The sequence below is a fragment of the Lemur catta genome, chromosome 9, assembly GCF_020740605.2.
Source record: "Lemur catta isolate mLemCat1 chromosome 9, mLemCat1.pri, whole genome shotgun sequence".
NCBI lineage: Eukaryota > Metazoa > Chordata > Mammalia > Primates > Lemuridae > Lemur > Lemur catta.
In genome coordinates this window covers 52,167,578-52,189,715 of record NC_059136.1, presented here as the reverse complement: position 1 = coordinate 52,189,715, position 22,138 = coordinate 52,167,578, and the positions used below count along the sequence as shown (strand labels likewise).

At 34.3% G+C, this 22,138-nt stretch overlaps 1 protein-coding gene across 2 annotated transcripts in view; it reads right to left on the bottom strand.

The window, feature by feature from the left end:
* ANGPT1 (angiopoietin 1) overlaps window positions 1–22,138 on the bottom strand; it is a 233,485-nt gene that overhangs the window by 32,633 nt on the left and 178,714 nt on the right. For both annotated transcript variants that reach the window (XM_045560910.1, XM_045560911.1), the window contains exons 5-7: window positions 17,710–17,837; window positions 9,286–9,387; window positions 425–591 (exon numbers count right to left, since the gene is read on the bottom strand). In XM_045560910.1, the coding sequence (XP_045416866.1) occupies window positions 425–591; window positions 9,286–9,387; window positions 17,710–17,837 (397 nt within the window). The remainder of the gene's footprint in view (window positions 1–424; window positions 592–9,285; window positions 9,388–17,709; window positions 17,838–22,138) is intronic.

Sequence of the window (22,138 nt, the reverse complement as noted above, 5' to 3'; positions counted from 1 at the left end):
AATAATAATTTAAGAAAGGTAAATAAAGGAAGTAGAACTAGGAAAACTTTTTGTAAAAGGGAGAGATTATTGATTTTAAGCCACTGAGTTGAAGTCATTTCTATCATCAGCTTTATATGTATGAATTCACTGCACCTTCATAACAATAACAACATAACAACAATTAACTTTATGCTTGATTTAATTCACCATTCTCTAAAATTTGTGCCAACATCAAAGACACTCAGTCTATGAAAACTAAAATTTAAAGCTATGAAGAAGTCTTTACAGGCTCTTTTGTATCTCTTTGTCACAGGCCTAGGCAAACGACCCGATTCTGATTTTGAAGGATGACTTTCATTATTTCTTTCTTCACACTTTTCCACGAGATCTATTAAGTGGCTAGGTCAAGGGTAGTCGAGCACTACACCGAAGCATGACTTACCTGTAGTTTTGCTTTTCATTTCCTATGTGGAATCTGTCATATTGTGAGTAGGCTCGGTTTCCTTCCCAGTCCATTAACTCGATTCTTAGTGTGTACTGCCTCTGACTGGTTATGGCAAAAATAAACTCATTCCCCAGCCAATATTCACCAGAGGGATTTCCAAAACCCTGGGAATGAAGACAGAGATGCAGTTGATACTTTAGTAAAAGACTCTTTTCATGTTGAGCATCATTTTCTAAATAATAATAAAAAACTATTTAAAAGTAAAGATATTTCTTTCACATTTTCATACACTTTTTTCTAATTACTGACTTATTATGATACTTTTTTGCTATGTTGCTTTCCATTGAGGCTTCTAGTTCTTATTACAGTAAAACCTCTGTTATTCAAATCTGTCTGGATAAGACATTTTGGATTAGACGAGTCTGGTTAATAGGTATAACCAAAAAACACTTCTCAATTCAAAGTTTGCTTTTGAAAATGTTTCTAAAATACTACTTGATGGAATATCTTGAGCATAATTTAAACATTTTTCAATGAATATTATCAGGGTAGTATTAGATAACTTATTTAAGAATATTATTATTATTGCTTTTGTCATTACTCAGGAGTCTAATTATGCTCCTATAATAAATTTATAGATTACTAGACCCATGAATTTTGGAGCTTCATTTTTAAATACTGATAAGCAAACCTGTCAATCCATGACTAGAACTGCTTATACTGCTTCACTGGCATGGACTGGGACAGTGAGGCAGACGGCCGACTCGCAAGAGCTCTTGAGTCAACCTGGCCGACTGCTCTGTATCTGCAGTCAACATGGCTCTATTGTTCTCTTTGGGGAAGTCAAGTTTGTTAAATTGACAAAATAGTTTCTTTGTGGGGAGAAAAAAACTGCCCCCCCCGCCAAAAGACAACCCTTAATGTTGGAGATGTTAGCAACAGGAAAATACAGAAGCCTACAAAATGGCTGGCATTCTAAATTTTGGGTATTCACAATTGCCTCAGAAAGTACTTCTTGGTAAGACTTGAAGTTCAATGTAATTCTTGATCTACATGTTTGCCTTACTGGCCATATTGTGACCTCCTGATGATAGAAGCTGTGTTGTATTTATGAATTAAAAATTAGTAGAGAACTGGTATATACTGGGAAGTCTGTAAGTGTTCATTTAAGTTCAAAGAAAAAGGAAGAAAGGAGAGAATGGAGGAAGTTGGTATAGAGGGAGGAAGGAAGGGGAACAAAATATTACAGCACTTTGCAATTATATTTAGAGAAGTAACCTTAAAACACAATCTTGTAGACATTATGGCTGTGTCTCAGGGAAATTTTCTTAAAGTGTCTAATTGGATCACAATCACTTGTGCACCACTGCTTCTGCCAACTGAATCACTTACCAAAGGCCAGTGGTATTTTGACCAAACCCATTTATGCCAGTTTCATTATTGTAATAATATTTATAATATTTTATGTAAATATGTTAAATATTAGTGAGAAAGAGAATGTTTATTTGTTTTATAAGACCTAATTTCAAATCACTAAAAAATATTTTTGAATTAGATGTTGTTTAAACTCTAAAAGACTGGGAAAAATAATAAAATTTTAATGAATTTTTCACTTAAATTTTTAACTCAAAAGAAACTGAAACTAGAGATTGCATGCATTCTATCATGGGCAAGTTTTATGAAAGAACAGTGACCTAGAATTCCAGGTTTTGGCTCTATGTTAAAAGATGCATAAATCAATGTATATTTTTTAGATTTAAAGTTAAAATAAAATGTATTAATATATGTATGTACACTTTTAAAGTTATTCCCCAATTTAACTTAGTTTTTTGCTTAACTGGGTCAAGAAAGCAATGGGTATATACTCCTCTGAATATACCATCTACCTGTAGTTCAGAGCAAAAATATAGGACCCACTGAAGTTAGTACTCAATTAGCTCCTTGTTTCTCTATTGCTAAGATGCTTGTAAAAGTTCCACAGTGGCAGGAAATACTAGAGCAATTTCGGATGTGTTAAGAATTTTACACATTTTTACGGCAGCTGGTGTGAAATACCAAGGAGAAGAGCAAAGCTAACCTTCTCCAATGCACAAGCAAAACAGAAAGTTACAGGGGGCTGGAAGTCAAAGAATTAGCACTTTTTCAATTGCAGCAGCCCCTGGGAAGAAAAAGAAGACAACTGGGATTTTCCTTGCATTTCTTTTCAGCTCAGACATGTCAAAATCTTGCCTATAGCCACTTGACGATTCCCTTTTCTGTGCAGTCATTGAAAAGGGATTCAACAATTATACTAAATGTGAATAAAGAGGCTGGGAATGATGAAGTGTTAAGTTTTGGGTCACATATTTCCATGCTGTTGAAAGCAATGTGTGTATAAAACTATCCAGCTTCCCCAGGCAAAAGTGCAGTGATATTGGGTGAGCCTCGGAAATGGACAAGCATGAGCCTCATTCCTGCAAGAACCTCCATCCCTGTCTGTCTTGACATGCAGGCCTGTACATCCCCCTGAGCGGAGATAAATATCCCTTCCTAAACAGTTTTGCTTTTTCTTCTTTCAGGAATAAGCAACTAGAAAGAAAGCAGTGAAAATGGCCATTAGAAACCCAAAGTCTACTTCAAGAAACTTCCCCCAAAACTGTCCAAACATGCTCCATTGTGGGAGCAAAATGTTTGACTACAATGAATCAAAACGACTGTTAGAGAGACAGCAAAGGGAGGAAACCTTCTAACAGTCAAGTGCAGCGAGGCAGAAACAAATTTTTCATCATAAAGATGAAAAATACGTGAAAGAAGGGGAAATGGGTTCCCACATTAGTAAACTGTCTATTGAATAATTTATCAGGCATGACCACAGATCTGATGCATAGGAACAAAGGCTTGGCTTGGATTAAGTAACCTCTACCCCTTATCTCTGCTCCAAACTGAAGCCTTGATCTGCCACATATTTGCTGTGGGGCCTTCTACTTTACTTCTGAGCCTCAGTTTCCTTGTCTGAAAAACAGGGATTAAAAACATCATTTCCATATATCATGTTGTGAGAATGAAATGAGGTAATATACCTAAAGCACTTAATTGAATGCTGATACATGAAAACCACTTAAAATCTAGTTACTGTTATAGTTAAAAGATATATCACAATACATAGCAATTTTCTGTTCAGTTGCTTCTCTTCCATGAGACTGTGAACTATTTGTGGTAAGCAGGTTCCTTTCCAGTGTGTATGAGAAAAGAAACAAAAATAATCCAGGGTCTTGTTTTAGCCTGAAAATTAATAAAGGGATAGTGGAATAATTATTTAAAAGGCTCTCAGATCCTAGGGACTAATGTATTATTGTAAGTTGAGTGTTGGTTTATACAAATGAGTACTGTCATTTTCATATAAGAAATCAATTATTAAATAAGAAATTAGAACCAACTGATTGCAATTGGGCCTAAACTGTGGTAGAAATGAAAGTATACACGACTTCCTTATTCTTACCTTTGCTTCCTAATGCTAAAGATCAGTTGGCTTTTTCAACTCTCCCTTGGTCTTATTTCTTTTACTTCTCTTTTCACATTTCACAAGTTTTAGGATTGACAAAAGGGGTAATTTTGAAGTTCTTATACCATGATAATAAATTAATAGTTGTCACAATTGCTTTCAACCAGGAGTGCATATAAGAAACAATTGTGGAGCTTTTAAAAAACATACATGACTTAGTTCCTCCATGGAGATTCTGATTCAGCATGTCTGGAGGGGGCTTAAAGATCTGTATATTTAAAAGATTCCACGGTTTTCTATGAAACAAAAGTGGAAAACCAACTATGTGTGATGTGAAATGGCTATTCCAAGTGAAAATTCAAAAGAATTATAATCATCAAATCGAATTATTAAAATCTGAGTGGTACCGAGCGAAAAGGTAGGCTTAAGACCCCATCTTCCTCCTGAGCTCCATATGGGGATGACAGATTTGATTATGTATATGAGACTGTCCTTAAAATATTCATATCCATGTCTAAAATACAAATACAGACAATGTTACCCCCAAAATATGTTTATACTTTCTGCATATAACAGTTTACCACCAATCTTTATTTTACCCCAAGTAGCCTGTAACATCCCTAAAAATAAAAATAAAAGCTTATACGAAATTCTGTGCTGATAGTGAAAAAGCAGCAATGAATAATTAACAGTAATAAAAATAAAATTTCTTCTTTTTCATGAAAAAATCCAAGGATGCTAGACCATATATTTTCATGAAAAAACTATGTTTAGTGATGCCAATCACAATTATACGAAAAATTTTGATACCATAATTCAGATACATTGTTAATGAATTTTATTTCTTCTCTAGTTCTTTAATAAAAGGATAAAAAAGACAGTGAAATTTAATCTAAATGAATTTTGACTTAAAACTGGCCTTAAAAGGTATGTCTTGCTCAAAAAATGCATGCAGAGAAAAGACCAACATTCATTAGTGTTTGCCAAAACCTGCAGAAATGCTCAATTTTGTTTTGTTCCTTTCCAAGTTAATAAAATAATTGTCTTTGATACTCTATTTGTTTTGTCTGATAATGCTCACAGGAACTGTTGGCTTTTTATAGATGAAGCAAAATTGAAACCAGACACAGTCCATGTATTTTTTATGGGTTTCATCTTTTTTCATACAAATTATTAAAGAAAACAGATAAGACTGAACTGTGGGTTTCCAAAGGTGCTTTAATACACAGCTAAATCGTACATCTCCTCTAACTACTGAGACGGCCCAAGAAAGAGCAAAATAATTTTTTATTTCAAAATTTTAAATTTCTTATGCATTTTCTCTTTTTAATGTGAAGATGTTAAAATGCAGTTGAAAATGTGCTCTTAATTTCTCTCCAAAAACAAGGAACTCCCAGAAAATATAGTGCTTAGATTGAAATTTCATGTCAATAAGAAGCTGTTTATGGGGATAATTCTTTGCAAAACAAAGCAAGTTTGTCTCCAGGGCATTAAGTCATTGCCTACTACAGTATAAAGTTAGGCCATTTAGAGTACTATTTGCAACTCTTAGCTTCATTGGACTTTATATGCAAAAGTACTGCTGATAAGTGTTATTGCTGGGGCCACTAAATGGTATCCTTTTGGCTTGAAGGAGTTAATATAGTTTCCTAAGTGCCTCATTAAAAAGCCCACTCCAGACTAGCTTCTCTCAGCAAACATCTTTACAAATCCATAAACTAGATTTTGTTGAATTTCCTAATAAGGAAGGTTAAGTGAAAACAAAGCTTAAGTAAAAGACTTTTGTGAGCTTAAAGCCAATGTTAAGAATCAAATGAATTGCAAATCTTCCATATTGAGAGAGGTTTAAAATTAATAATGATAATATATAATATATATTTGTAAGTTCATACATTGATAATTTTCATACATTTTTCTGGAAATCTGATGAAGCAAGAGGTAGCCCATAGATATCAACCAGGGAAAGGAAGAAGAGAAGAAAGGCAGAAAGGAAGGAGAGATAAAACTTTATTTCTACACGCAATGCCCAAGGAAGATGTATAGCATCCTGGTGTATATGACAGTAGACTGCTGAGGATTGAGGATGAAGTGGTGCATGCCAAGTTCTTGCTTTCCCAAAGGATGTGCACCCCAAGCTGAAGAAGTGAGTGGCCAGTTCTTCAGATGCAGGGGATAGAAGTAAGTGTGATTGACAAGAATTGGCAGAAGTCTATATCCATTCCTGGTGGAGTCACGTTATTTTGTCTTTAGGTGAAAGAAAAGCTCTGGAGAAAACAACTGAAACATTTTCTATCATGTATTTTGGTCAATGTTAACCAATTTGTAACATATGATGAATTTTTCCAATCCAAAAAAAAAAAAATCTTTGGTTTCATTCTTGCCAGAATATTTCAGAATTTTGGAGCTTATCTCATTTTCTGATCATGCACAATTGACACCCAGCTGATCAATTTTTCAAGTTTGAATAAATCATAGCAGTCTTCCTTATTTAAAAAAGAAGAGTAAACACCATAAAAAACTATGATTAAAGAATAATTTCAGTCTTATTCTAATAATGAAAAAATTGCTCAGAAATGATATATTTGGTAAATATGAGACATGAATCAATTCCATACTTAACAAGTCAGTATCTCTCATTTATTAATAACATGTCTAACTTGCCAAAGCAGCAGATGTTTACAGCTAGTAATTCACCATTTTGGAAAGTTACCACGATGACAACTTAACATTTATTTTTCTGTTATCATTAGTTTCAATAATAATGTATTTCAGATTTGGCTAAATCTATATCTATAGTCTGATTCTCAGATGTCTTCTTCACATCTCATTTTAGTGGTAAAAATAATCATGAATTAAGGTGCTCTGAAAAATAATACTTTTGGCAGAGATAAGTAAAATTTTTGCAGTCTTTGAAGTTTTAATCTTGGATAATAATAATAACTACTGCTCATTGAAAATTCAGTGTGCCAAAGTGCTTTATTTGTATTATTTCTAATCCTCACCACATCCCTGCAAGGCAGGTGAGGTATTATTATTGTTCTATTTTAACAAGTGAGAAAGCCAACGGATTGGTTAAGTGATTTGCCAAAAATCACTCCACTTGTAAATGGCAGAGTGAAGACTCAAATTGTTAATATAAACATAATTCAAAGTCCTCTTTTAGAACTTAGATAATCTTTTTCCCCAATATGTTTTTAGAATCACATTGGCAGATAGAGACCTTAGAATCTAACCTAACATTCCAATTCTCCATAACAATCCTGAAAGATGATGATCTCCCTTCTACTGGGGTGGGTGTTTCCCCTGAAGAAGGGTTTGCCACTTAATAGGAAGTCCATTTCATGTTAGAATTAACCATTAGAGAGCTTTGCTTAGACATACACAGATTTTGCCTCTCTGGAATGTTCCTCTATTCATTATTGCACTTCCCTCCAAAGCAGTGTTAAAATGAAGTTTCTAATTCAGGAGATAGGAGGTGGAGCTTGAGATTCTGTGTTTCTAATAAGTTCCTAGATGATGCTAATACTGGTGCTGCCTGGACCACACTTGGAGTAGCAGGCTCCAGGACCACACACCTCCGTCTAGCTAACCAACAAAGCTATCAGACATGCTGATGACTAATTCTTGTTTTCTCCAGGTATTCACTTGCTCCAGACATAGTTTCTAGATTCCTCCCATCCTGCCTGTAACCTCTAGGATAAATTCACTTGTTTGAAAACCTCCAGAATTGAAAGTATATTCTTGATGTAACCAGACCATAGCAGACACCAGTGAGTTCTGCAGTTTTTGTTACCCCAAAATTGCTATGAATGTAGACTGAGTACTTTAATATTTGTTTTTTAGTAGCCAATAGCACAAAATTAACTTATGGCCAAATAAATCTCTCTATCTTTCAAATACTAGGTTCTTAAGCCAATTTGTCACCTTTATCTTATATTCTCACAGTTATTTTTTTAATATTTTTGATCTAGGTGAAAGATTTTACAATTCTCTCTGTGGAATTCTTTCTTGTTGCTTCAGCCTACCTTTCTGTCTTAAGTTTACAGTTTATTAAAGACATTGGATTCCAACTTTGTGTAACTCCAAAATTTTTAACATGCTTTCAGAGTGCTCAACCGAATATCTGTGGTAGTAGACACAGTGACATCACTAGAGACCTCCCATCCATTTATTAGAACTTTTGTTTGCTGCCGTTTGACCAACTATGAACCTATTAATGGGTAAATTCTGATGTCAACCAACCAGTGTTTACACATTGTCTACAAGAATATCCAGACAGAAGCTAGTACAGCATTTCTATCACCTTTTTCTTTACCTTCTGAGAAAGAAATTTGTTAAAAAGTCAACACAAGAATTATCTAGAAGTTTTAGATGTAAAAGAATGAGAATTAATCCATAAATAAAGATCCTGCTCCATTAATGTGCCCAACATTCTGTCAGCAGATTTTAAGGTTAATATTGGAGACATTGACTATGTGCCTACTGGATTATGGATTATTTCAACCATCTACTATATTATCTTGGAAAAGTTTCTCTCTCTAATTTCAGTTTCCTCTTAAAATGTGGATAGAATTAGCTAATAGGGTTGATATAAAAATTAGATAAGAATTTATGTATAGGGCTGACACATATTAAGCCTTGAAAATGTTGGGGATGATGATGATGATGATGATGATGATGACGATATCTGCTGTTATTTTGGAGACCCCAATGAACCATGCCCCACAGTTCATACTTCTGTGTACTCCTCTTGCTTTGAATCTGGACTGGGCCTGTGATCAACTATAACCAATAGAATTCAGTGAAAGTAACACTGTGTCATTTTTGGGTCTAATAAAACTTTAAAAGGCTTGAAAGTTACTGCTTTTGTGCTTTGGGGATGCCAACTGCAACATAAGAAATCTGACAACCCTGGGTCACCATACTGGGAGAAGCCCAGCCTAGCCACATGGGTAGGTCACACAGAGGAGCTTCCAGTCGACAGCCAGCAACAATCTGCCAGCCATGTGAGTGAGGTCATTGCTATTAGCTACTCTGTTCTGCAACCTGTAGCTCTGCACAACTCCCTTGCCTGGCTCACCTATCCAGCCCAGGTCTGAGTTCTAGCTTCCCCCACCCTGATTCAACTAGGAATGAATCCAGACTAAAGTTCACCAAATAATTTCAGTAATGTATTTTTCTTTCTGATGCACACATGGAAACCATTTACTGAAAATGATTTATGAGTATTTTGTGTCTAATGAAAATAATGCAACTAATGTATCATTTTATTTTAAAAGTAACTCAAAAACACCCCAAAATGCAAAGGTTGATTATGTAGTATGGTGAATACCTCATGATAAAACATCAAAAACCACTGTAAATTCTTTCATCTTACCATTTTATATTCTTTCCAGCCTCTTTGGAAATCCAAACTTCCATCTTCACGATGCTGTATTACAGTCCAACCTCCCCCATTAAGATCCATATTGCAAAATACCTGACAAAGAGAAAATAAAGTCAAATATGTTTCAAAATAGAAATAAGGTAGAGAGGACTATAGATTAAAAAAATAAAAATTACTACATTTAAAAATGTTAATTTAGACATAGTATTGGCTATTTCCTCCTATGATTCATATTTTGAGTTGTTTCTGATTAAATTTTACCAATGGTACATGAATTACTTATAAAAATTTTAATCACTTAGCTAAAAATTAAGTCTTAGTCTCAGACTATAAAACATTTAAAAAAAATCTTTGTCTTAAATGGAAATAGGCACTGTGTATGTTCAAAGTTTTAAAAATTCTACCAAAAATTTCAAAACTGTAGATCTTTTTATAGCTAAAACTCAGAATTTTTAAATCTGCAATTGATTGAAATAGCAATATGTTAATGATAAGAACAAAGTTTTCAAAAAAATGATTGTTAAAAAATCATATGCATTTTACTATTACATATTTCATTGCAGATTAACTCTTATACACTTACATACTACAATAGTTATTTTTGGTGGCTCAATATTACATTACAGGCAAAACTTGTTACTTAGCATATGGAGAATACATTATTTGCTTGAATTTTAGTCATGAACAATAACAGGAGAACATGATATACTGTATCCCTTCTGAGTGTGACAAGTATTTCTTTCCCATGTGGAAAAGTTATCCAAACCTTTTAAAGGCTTATGCTTATTTTAATTATTCTAAATACAATAGTATTTATTTAGAGATTGACTCATTTTCCCCAGAGTCCACCCAAGAAGAGAAACATATCTGTAACGGGATTATCTTTGGAGAGCAATAACTGTAATTGATGTAGCATGAATGTGGCAGCTTGATTATTCAAGGTCTGGGGCTATGAGAATGCCAATCCCTCAGCAATTGAATACTAAAGCATGTTGAAGGCTGGCTAAAGGTGTGGATAGGATACAACAGCAGCATGCAGGCTGTGTGGGCACAGAGCTAAGCTCTGATTAAAGGAAAAACCTCAAGTGTTTTTCCTAAGGCATTGCATTTGGAGCATAAATGGCTAAAGGATATGAAAGCAATGGCAAGAACTGTCACTCAATGGACAAATTGTCCATGTACTTCCTCAGAATTGAAGAGACTGAGATATACATGTCTATTTGTGGGCATATGAAATAGGATAACTGCTCTCCCAAGGGCTCTCCCTCTAAGTTGACAACAGTCACCTACCTAGTATGTCTTCACAATCCCTAGGAATTACTCATCTCCAAGATTAGACATTTGAAATGTCCCTCCCTGTCCCAGCATCCCCCTGCTACTAATCCTTTAACTCTACTGCACCTGCTCTTTGTCCTCAATATAATCTCTAGCTAGTCCTTCATCTGCTTTAATTCTAATTCATTCATTCACTTATTTTTTCACTTTACAAGCATTCTTGGGCATCAATTCTATTTTACAACTGGAAACATTATGATAAATAAAATATGGATCATGTGCTCAAAGTTTTAATAGTGACTGCTCCCATAGGATTAAGGAGATGGAGTTCATAAGTTTCAACTCAATGACCTGAAAAATTAAAGAGACAATGATGTAAATGAGAAATTTAAGAAAGAGGATTAATGTGAGAGAAGGAAATGGTTATGGTTTTGGATACCTAGTGTTTGAGGTAGCACAGACAACCAAAAAGGGGGAGTTTATTGAGCAGGTAGAGATGATATACTACAGGGAGACCAAGGATAAAAATGTAGATAAAAGAATAAGGGAATAAGACAAGAATAGCCATTAACAATGATATGCTTGTTAAACGCCAGATAGTTTAAACACTTGGCATGCAATTTCTAACTTAATCTCACAACAGTCCTATGTAGGAAGTAGGCATGATTATTATTTCCATATTATGGATTTTAAAAACTGAGGTTTTGAGTAGTTCGGTAACTTAACCTATGATTATACTAACCAATAAGTCCTGGATCTAGGATTTGAACTGGACTCGGGATTTGAACTCTATGTCTTCCTAATCAAGATTACTGAAAGTAATCTGCTTGAAAGGAGTAGTTGATAGCATGAAGACATATGCATTATTTAACTCCAGGCAAGAAAAGACTGAACTAGCTCCTATCTCAGATGTGTATATGTGGGAAAATGGGGTCCCCCTAGGATGGGCTTTGGTGAAAAGCCAATGGAGATAAAATACATCAGTAACCTTTTGATAGGCAGGGATTTCTTTTTATTTGCTGCACTGCCTAGCCTTTAGCAGGTATTAAATGAGTATTTGTTGAATAAATAGAGATGTAATAAAGAAAGATAGAATAGGAAAACTTGATAAATAGAATGCAAGGAAAGCTTGGGATTTATTTTGAGTTGGGGAGGTGATCAACTTCATGAAATGTTTCAAAGAATTAAAGATAAATAATGATTAAGAAAACATACACTTAAATTTGAATGCAGGAGCCATTAGTAACCTTGGTGAGAGAGAATGCAGGATTCCTGTGAGAATAAAGTCAGATGGTACAGTTTAAAGAAGGCATAGGTGTTGATTCAAGAGAAGTGGTTCAAAGTAGAGCTTTACTGGTAAAATTTACATCAGAATAAGGGCAAGTGAAAATATCAAGGAAACATTTTGCTAGGAGAAGCTAATGTTACTAGTTTCTCAATTAAATTTTACCGTGACCAGTTAATCCAGAATGATTTTGCCCAGATTTTTGTTTCATGATGGCCACTGATTGCCTTCCAGCATGCCAAATTATATTTGTAAAGCTATAAAGTCCACTCTCATACTCCAAGGAAGGAATTACATTTATATAGAGTGTACAGAGGAAACCATACTGTAAAGTTTTTTTTATTACTGTTACATATGTAGTTAAAATTCTATGCACTTAGTTTTATATAAAATCACTCCTAAATTTTTAAAAAAGACAATTTTCCTTTTAAACAGAGACATCCAGTGACTTGTAAATGTTAAGATGTGCTGAGAGGGCTTCTTAGATAAAGGCAGAGAGAAAAATCCAGAGCTCCATGGGGAGATAGAAATTCTGCAGGCAGATTATAGGGTTGGAAGCTGAGGTACAAAGAGGTTAAGGGATTGGATGTATGCTCCACAATTCTTAAGACTCAGTGGCAGGAATGATAACAACTGTCATTTGTGGACAATAGAGCTGCACAATAGGGCTGAATGACACCTTGGTTAGGGGCATAAACTTGAAAGCTACATTGCTTGGATTCAAATCCCACCTCTGCTCTCTCTACATAGCTCTTAGATATTTTGTGAGGATTAAATGAGTCAATGTGTACAGAGTTTTTAGAATGGTGTTTGGCATGCACTATCATCACTCTCATCTCTTAGATGTATTTTACTGATAAGATAGTATGTGTTTCTATTATGCATTATAAACTATATGTATATGTGATATTTAATATATTATGTTATAGTTATTAGTTAACATTCCATACAATTTTTATAATTTATTATGAATATGGAATATAGAAAACCAACATATGTAGAAGTTCAATAAATTTTCCTTATGATTACGATTGCTAACTTCTAGTTAATAATATTGGCATCACTGGTTTTTGAAAAGCATGTTACTTTTCTATATATATTATATTATATATACATATTTAAGAAGTTGGATTCATTCTAGCAAAAACAAAACAAAACAAAAAACTGTTATTTATGGTCAGAAGAAAATGTATTTACTTAAGAGATGGAGGAAGTTCAAGAAAATAGATGGTAGGTTTCAGAAAGATTTGAAACATGAAAGGCGTAAAGCGCTCGTTTGCCAATATCGTGTGGTCTGCGATATCTGGCGTGTCCTTTCTGTGGACGAGGCCCCGCTACATTTATTATGCCTTTTGCACTTATTGATCATATGACTTGGGCTTAACTCTAGCCAAGAAAAGACTGAACTGGCTCCTATCCCAGGCAAGGTCAAAGCTTTCAGGCATTAAACACCTTTTAACATAATTACGGAGGTTTAAACCCAAACAAAAAGGGGAAATTTGATTCACACAGTTTTTATGCTTTTATGTGCTATACAAGTTGGAATGATTAGACTAGTGGATGTTAATTATTTTTCCATAAACTTAAATGAAAAAGGCTCAACCCATTTGTTATAGTTCTTTTCCAAGAATTAGGGGAATTATGAATTCAGAAATAAATTTGGAATATTTTATAATAAGCAAAGTTATGATTTAATGATTCATCTTTTGGATGAAACTAAGCTGGATATAGGGTATTTGGTTTTGGATACTTATGACATGAAAGGAAAAATACTGTTTCCTACTTCTATGCATTGAAGGGAATTCAGAGAGGAAAATAACCACAAACCATTAATAATATAAAAGCAAAAAATAATATAAAAATGACCTCATTCTAATTTCCTTTCTGCTTGAAAAATTAAATAGTCCTAGAAAACCACCTTTGGCTTCCACATTTGAAGAGGTAACAGTTTTATAACTTTTGTAGACATTTCTTGTTTGGCATAGAACAATGTCAGTCAGAACAATGACTGTGTAACAATTCTGTTATACTTGTAACTCTCTGACTAAAAGATGAATAACCTCTGTTAATAGTTTTTGCAACTTGTCTTAAAGAGCCCTATTTCATTGACTGGTCCATACTATACATATCTGATCATTTTGTTCTATTTTTATATAGGTTGCCTTGAGTTTCTTACCCTCGCCAGAACTTCTGGAAGCATTACAATGAGAAAAGCTTTTGCCAAGCACATCCAAGGATAGCATCAAACTGTATATCTATAATGCAGTCTACTTGGAAGGTGAAAGCCCTAAGTATGAATTTTCTTAACACTCTTTATAGGATTGGGAGAATACCAATGACATATCAAAATAGAAGAAACTGAGATAGTGGGAATGAGATGGGTTATAACGAGAACATGAATCAATTTACCTAATTTTCTAATAAATCCTTGCCTGTGTCACTGACATGTCACATGGGCTAATAGGTTCATATTCAAAAATTACAAGTGGTCTTACTTCAATCATCATAATAAAATAATGATCCTGCTTAGCCCTCTGGTTAAGAGAGTGTAGTTTAGAGCTAGATTCCTTTGTTTCAAAGTCAGTGTTCTATATTTACTAATAATTTGGTCTGGACAAGTTATTTTTCTGAAATAAGGATAATGGGGGAACTTATCTCATAGGGTTATTGAAAAGAGTAAATGAGTGAGCACATATATATATATGAGTACATGTGTGTGTGTGCATATGTGTGTGTGTGTGTGTGTGTGTGTGTGTGTGTGTGTGTGTAAAGTGCTTATAAGAGGACCTGGCAAACTGTAAATGCTGAATACATTTGAACTAGTGTATTAATCAGCTTCTAAATTACTTTGAGGAAATCCATGCAATATTTGTTCTTATTAATGCCATACTATGTAATTATAATAAGGGATTTAAAACAAAATTTGTTGCCTGCAAACAAGTACATGTATGTTAGTCTGAAGTGTCTATCTCCATTATAAAACAATCTTACTGTTTGTGAGAGAATCTATAATCATAAAGAGCAAAGAATAAAACAAGAGATTGAATACCTAAGTCCAGAAGAAGGCCAAAGTCTTCCTCTCTTCAGCTCAGTTATCTCCCCTTCTCACCACGTTCTGCTACTGTTCCATCAAAACTAAATCTAATGATAGTGCTGACTAGATGATGTCTGAAAAGCCATGGGGCCATTTCTATAGGGGCAAAATTTGCTTCTTACAGTATGTACTTACACCACTGCGAACCTACTCAGCCTATTATTTTTTCTTAGACCCAAATCTCAGAAGTTTAATCTAGCAGATATTTGACATTTGTGAATTCAATATTTTAGATTTTATTTATTCCAGAACAATCCCAAATCTGCATAATACGCAAAACCCATCATTTTGTGGAGGTGCAAGCGTACATCTTGTCATCCGGATGAAACCAACCCAGGAGCCAGCCACTGAACTAGTGATTGGATTCTCCAACATTCTGCTTTATGTAAACATGAAGAACAAATCTATTCAACATCAGGAATTGAGATAGGATATTTTTCTCCACCTTAACAGGAGCAGTGGTTCTGCAAATAGCCTGTGCACCATTTACATGTGAAAATGTTTTGAACTATAGTTGAGTTGTGGTTATACGTGAATCAAAGTTCAAGGATTGATCAAAACTTTATTTCTGCTGCCCGTCTCCTTCCACAAGGGCCAGGTCTTAAGTACTGGTGGTGAGTGAGAAAAATTCTAAAAGTGTGAATATTCCCAATCTGAAAACTTTGGAAATTATTTTATTTTACGTTCATGTATATCATAGAATCATTAGGAGTCTAAAAGGAAGGTTAATTAGTTAATTAGTTTTTAGTTAATTAGTTTTAGTTTACTTTTACAGTCAAGTTATAAGCTGTAGTAGGACTGATAATAATTTAGAGGTCTTTTGGGTCTTAGTACTGTCGTAAATTACAGAGTGGATATTTTAGCTTCAGCCCCACATCGTGCCCTCAGTACAGTTTCTCACACACTTTATATGCTATGTGTATGGTGTGCGTATGGGGTGTGTGTGTGTGTGTGTGTGTGTGCGGGTGTGTGTGTGTGTGTGTGTGTGTGTGAATTGAATTTTGGCTTAAGTATGATTTTAGGATATCCAAAAGTCTCCTTCTTACAATAAATCCAAAAGTCTCCCTCTTCTCCTCACTCCCAGACTGTCCATTGTATCTTCACAGGTTTGTATTTTTTTTAAGTAATGGAGCACTTGATTCAATGAAATCTTGCACAGAAGGTCAAAATAAAAAACAGGTGAAACTAAACTTTTCTGCTAGGTGCCTGCCACCTCTGCTCCCTCCTGTGCTTTCTCCACCCGCCCTTTCTCCAGTTGTAGAGAACAGTGAAGGCCTCTTTCGAGAAGAAAATTTTGCCCCACCAAAGGAGAAAAAAGTAAACATTGAGCTAACTTAAACCATAGTCCTTACTGGAATCAGGAGAGAGACAGAGAGGACAGTGATAGAAAGGGAAGTAGAATCTGATCAGACCTGGACGAGAGTCCAGACTCCCTATATTGGCAATTATAAGACATCTAGCAAAATGGTCTCCAAGATCCATTTCTTTTGCCTATTGGGGAGACTAACAATCAGGAAGGGTAAGTTAGACTTACTATATACTACACAGAAGTGCTGATATTATCAGCAGGTCATTCATTCATTCATTCCAGCATATATTTATTAGGAACCTGATATGTTCCAGAAACTATGGTATGTCCCAGGAAATCAAAGATAAGAGGTGCAGTCCCTGCCTTTTAGAACCCTGGTAGTGAGGAAGGTGGGTACAGTTGCTTGAGGGAATCAGAGAAGACCTTCCATGAGCATTTGCACAGGACTCAGAGGAAATGGAGACATGGGAAAGTTAATTTAGGTGGGACAATGAGGGGAGGGAAGTTGTTCCATTCTTGACCATTCTTGAAGGGCACGTGGTCCCCTTGGGGCCATAGGCATCCAGCTAAAACTTGTATATATTGAAGAGCAGGGCTCTTGCCTCTCATTCCACTCTCTTTGGCTATCTGACCCCAGAGCTTCCCATATACCTTGTTTCAAACAGACAGTCTTATCACTACACTTCTACGGTAATTTGTAACTATTTCTATAATTGTCTTTCTTCACCATTACACTGGGAACTGTTTGTTTCATATTTATGTCCCTGGCCAGTGACTGACAAATGAATGACATCCACTTAACTGTACTGATGAAGGCATGAATGAATGATTTAATGAATAAATGGAGGGAGAAAGTACATAAAAGACATGTGACAGCAGGAAGATAGTGTTTGCTTACTTCAAGGTTTACTTTGGGTCCTGTTCAACACACTGAGGATCTGATCCTCCAACCCGCTCTTTTATGTAAATATGAAAAGCAAATCCTTTCAAGATCATGAATTAAGATAGGAAATGTTTTTCTCACCCTAACAGGAGCAGTGATTCTGCAATAACTATATGTTCTCTGCTTCCTTGCCACGGTATTTGGACTGTGAATGCCCTCTAGGTTCCTGGGACTTTGGAAGACAGCTCCTACCTCTTCCCCATACGCTCAAGGTAGATGTGACCTCAACATGTAATCTGTACGAGGCAAACACAAACAATGGGACATCCCAGGAATAGCAGAGAATAAATAGAAAAATTTGTGTGAGATAAAAATTTATAGGGCTTGGGGGATGTCTGTACAATAGGGTTTTCATCCTTTATGGACCTGGGAAACAGAGTGTCTCTGGGAGAAAAGAGCTCAGGCATATATATATTTCCGGTTTAACAAGCTCACAAATCAATCTGATTATCCAGCAATTCAACTAGGATCTGGTTTACATCTTGTAAACAAACAGTTCTGGGTTTTACCTTTTTGGGTTCTGGCATATTATTAATATAAATAGTGTAGATTCCACTTTTATTAAAACCAGCTTGATATACATCTGCACAGTCTCTAAATGATTTCTCTTCCTCTCTTTTTCCTCCCTTTAGTAAAACTGCAAAAAAAAAAAAAAAAAGATTGCAATATGTGATAAGAATATCAGTACCATTAGTACCCAAATGGACTCCAAGCATAGATAAGCATGTCTTCATTTCCTCCATACAAATGTCAATATTGCATTTATTGAAAAATCAATCATAAAGACAATACTAGATTTTGAGGTAACTTATAAAGTTACAAAACTGAAGGAAAAAGCTGTAGAGCATTTTCTAACTGAATATTTATATTTTACATAATTTCTTAATTCTTATTTTTCAAAATATCAAGTCAAGGAACAAATGACCTGGTCATGTAATACCTTCAACTGTTAACAATTATGTCAATATTTCCGGCAAAATTTCTAACACATTCTTACCTACATTTCATAGAAAAGTTTAAAAAAATGCTAAAACACTTTATAGAGAAGGAAGAGATGAAAATAAATTCAAACATATGCAGTATGGAAGTTTAAAACACTAAAAGTAGGTAGTATTGTTTTTCTGTGGCTTTAGACTAAAGAGCTCTTATTTTTACAAAAGAAATAAAATAAAACAAAAACAAAAACAAAAAGCAACTCTCAAAATAATTAGATTTGGATAGTTGAGTTTATGACCCAATTTAACTACCTAGAAAGAAAATGTAACTGAAGTTAAACCATCAGGCAGATGATATACAAATATAAAAGCAAATGAATTAGACTTTTAAATTAAGTTATACAGGGAGACAAGTAAAGGCTAGAAGTCAAGTGAAGAGAGGAAATTTACTTAGAGGTAGCCCCTACTGAGAAGAGCGTTATTTTATTCACTGAGCTTTATCCATTATTAAGTTCTTATTAATTAAATAAAAATACAAAATGACTCTAATCATTCTTAGCTAACAATGTGCTACATTTATAAAATATTTATGATTTAGTATTTTCTACTATATATAATTTTAGTAATTGGTTTCATTTAACCTTTTTCTTGACGTTAAGATTAACAATATTTTGTAATCTTGCCTTTAAGACTTCCTGTTACTTAATAAATATTTGCTTTCAATCACTTTGAGTTAAAATGTTCTTTCATAATAATAATATCAAAGGTAATCAATGCTTTTAAATTGATTTTAAATGCTCTAGAAATTTAAAATGCTAACGTAACTTAAATTTATTTGCATGATGTTTACTAACTTACAGGTAATAAGAAGTCTAATCTTTGTGGAAAGAATTACTATCTCAATACAAATGTTTCAAACTGTCAGAAATACTAAATTATGTTTCAAGAAAATGAACTATTTACCTCTGATATGTTGCCATAACAAACATAATATTAAAGAATTTAATAACATCATGGTTTTGTATATAGCTTATGTTTCCACTAATGATTTTAACTAGTTATATTAATAATTATATCCAAACACTACTATTACAATTGCTGTATAAACTAATTAGAGGGTTACAGGTTCATATAGTAGTGAGGAAGTACTATACAAAATTTATGCAAATAGCAATTTTAAAGTGCGTATAAAAATGCTTACTTGAAAGCCATGTTTAATGATATTGGACTTATTAATAGATTATACAAAGGTATTTTCAAAAGCATCAATGCAGCTCACTGGTATTTGCATTTTTGAACTTTATGGACATGGACTGCTATTTTTCTAAAATGAAACAAACAAGATTCCTAAATTCTAAATACTGGATCTTTTCATCTGTTGAAAAATAGAAAATAATGGAAGTGAATGCCAAAAAAAAGGGGGGATGTAAATAAATACTAGCTAAAATTTATGATCCCTTGAGAGAATGAAAAACACAGGAAGATGTGGTCAACAGGAACCCAATGGTAAACCCATTTTTCTTTTTTGGGTGAGAAACTAAGAAAGTCATTTATCTAAGGAGAAAATTCTTCTCTTGTATACACCACTTCCTGCCCTTCCTTTTTAGTTATGAAAAGAGACTACATTCCCTTCTCACTTCTCTGCCACCTCCCCTTCCCTTTTCTTTTCCAGTCCAGAAAGATTTGGGTAAAGGGGCTGTATGTGGGAAAAGGGAAGCTATTTCACACATTTTCAATAACAGATAAAAAAAAAAAAAGGAAAAAGTTGAGTATTATCTTACTTTTGTGGAAACTAACTGCATAAATGTTTTCCAAACCATGACTACAAATTATATACCTGGGAAAATGGTTTGAGGAGTCTACCATCAAAAGGCACAACTAGTAATATGGTTATACCATGTATGGATTTTTTTGTTGTTAGGATAACATATCTAACATATATATTTCATTTTCTTGAAATTTAATTTGGTATTTTTGAAAATGAAATACATTCTTTTCAGGAAAAAACTCATTCTTTTTGGAAAGATTGGATTGCTTGTAGTAATTACTTATTAGTTAGTAAACATTATGCTTAAAAGTTTGATTCAGGCCACATTTTAGAGTATTAAAGCATTTTGAATCAATTTAAAAGCTTTATCCACAGCTTACCTTTGATATATTTATTATATACTGTGGTTTGAAGAAGATCCTCTCTATAGGGGTAGATTGATCTTCAGGATTTTTCTTTTTTTTTTTTTAATCTATAAAGTTGGGTAGTTATAAATATTTCTGAGGTAGGTGTGTGAATTAGATAACACAAAGCAGAGTGAATGAAGCATAGTAAGTACTTAAGACATGGGAGTTATCTTTGTTGTGGTAATGATGATACCATTGTTAATGGAAACATCATATTATTATTTCTTCTCAAGGAAGGGACAACAGCAGAGTGTGGAAGGCTAGCCTGGCCAGTCTATGGAGTAATGGATGCTGTTTCCTTTCACCCTCAAATTCAGACATTGTAACTGACCAGATCCAGGGTAGTGACAGTTGACTGGTTATATTAGAATCATATTGATCTGGCCTCTCTTTGCCAAGTTGGCTAATTGGATTATTTCATTCATTGACTAAATCAGGTTACACCATTGTTGTTTAAGTCTAAAAGAAACATGTAATCTAATCTTGCTATATATTATAAGCTTTACCTGAATAGTTAAGATTTAAAGATTATTTCAGATGAAATGATATATGACATATATATCAACATGGTGGTTGTAGAGGTTTTAATCTTATAACTTTTTGCAAGACTATTTTCTTTGTGAAGTACTGGAGAGTTCTGAAGTTCAATGTCATGCTTAGATATTTTACAACTGGATACATAGGAAATATTTTAAAAATACAGAAAGACAATGCCAATAATGAATTTACTGAATATTGCAGGTGTCAGTACTAGTGATAAATTATTTAGGAGATTTTGGGATTCAATTAGATGAAAGAACCTGGAGGGAAGTGTGGTATATGAAGAGACAGACACAAAAGACTTGATGGAAGGGGGCAAAAGAGGCATCAGCTGGACAGAGGAGGAGGAAGCAATACAGAGACCTGACAGAGAGCTTTCCCTATCCCTCGAAGTGGTTTAAGTTTTTGTAATAATGGACAATTTGAAGGCAATTAATTCATGCTTTCAATCAATCTTTATTTTGAAAATTCCTTCTTTAACTACATACTCCTATATTTTCTTCTCTTATTCTTTAGCCCCTAATGAGTTCATCTTTCCTCTAACTGAGAGTCTAGATCCCTGCCATTTCTATGGGCCCTTTCCTAGCCTTGATCTCAGAGTCCGGCATTTAATAATGGTCCAGATGACATTCACGGTGTTCTTCACCCAGTGTCCTTTCACCCACTCACTTTTGCATAGGTAAATCTCAGCCCCTGGACAGGTGTTTATTCACTTTCTCAAGCTCATTTCTAGACTGCAAATACTAAGTCATTTCTAATAGACTTTCTATCACATTTCTCACAGAGTGTATTGCATATCCCTCCACTTTTTACAAGACTAAATCCCACTCCTATCTTCTCTCACTCTTTATACATGACCTTTAGGGTTTACTATGGAGATCAAAGCCACCTGATATAAGTCTCCACCACTCCCTCCCTCTACACTACAGAAGTTGTCTTTGCCTATCTTTCCCCTCACCTTCTGTGTTGACTTTTCTTAGTCTCTTTTCAACTTCTCTAATTGTCTGTTCTCTTTCAGCTTTATTGGTTTCTCTTTCTCTCCTCACCTACCATGTAGATGTTCATAAGATCCCATTCTTGGATCTCTATTCCTTATACATCTGTTCTTTTTGTAAACTATCATGCCTTCAAACTTCTGACAACTTTCTAAGATATATAAGCATTTTAACAGTATATTTTTCCTTCTCTTGACCTCCAGATCCATATTTCTACTTATCTGTTGGGAAGTCCCTACTGCTACCCCAACTTTCATTTCTTTAATGTTATATCATCTTTCCTTCTAAACCCT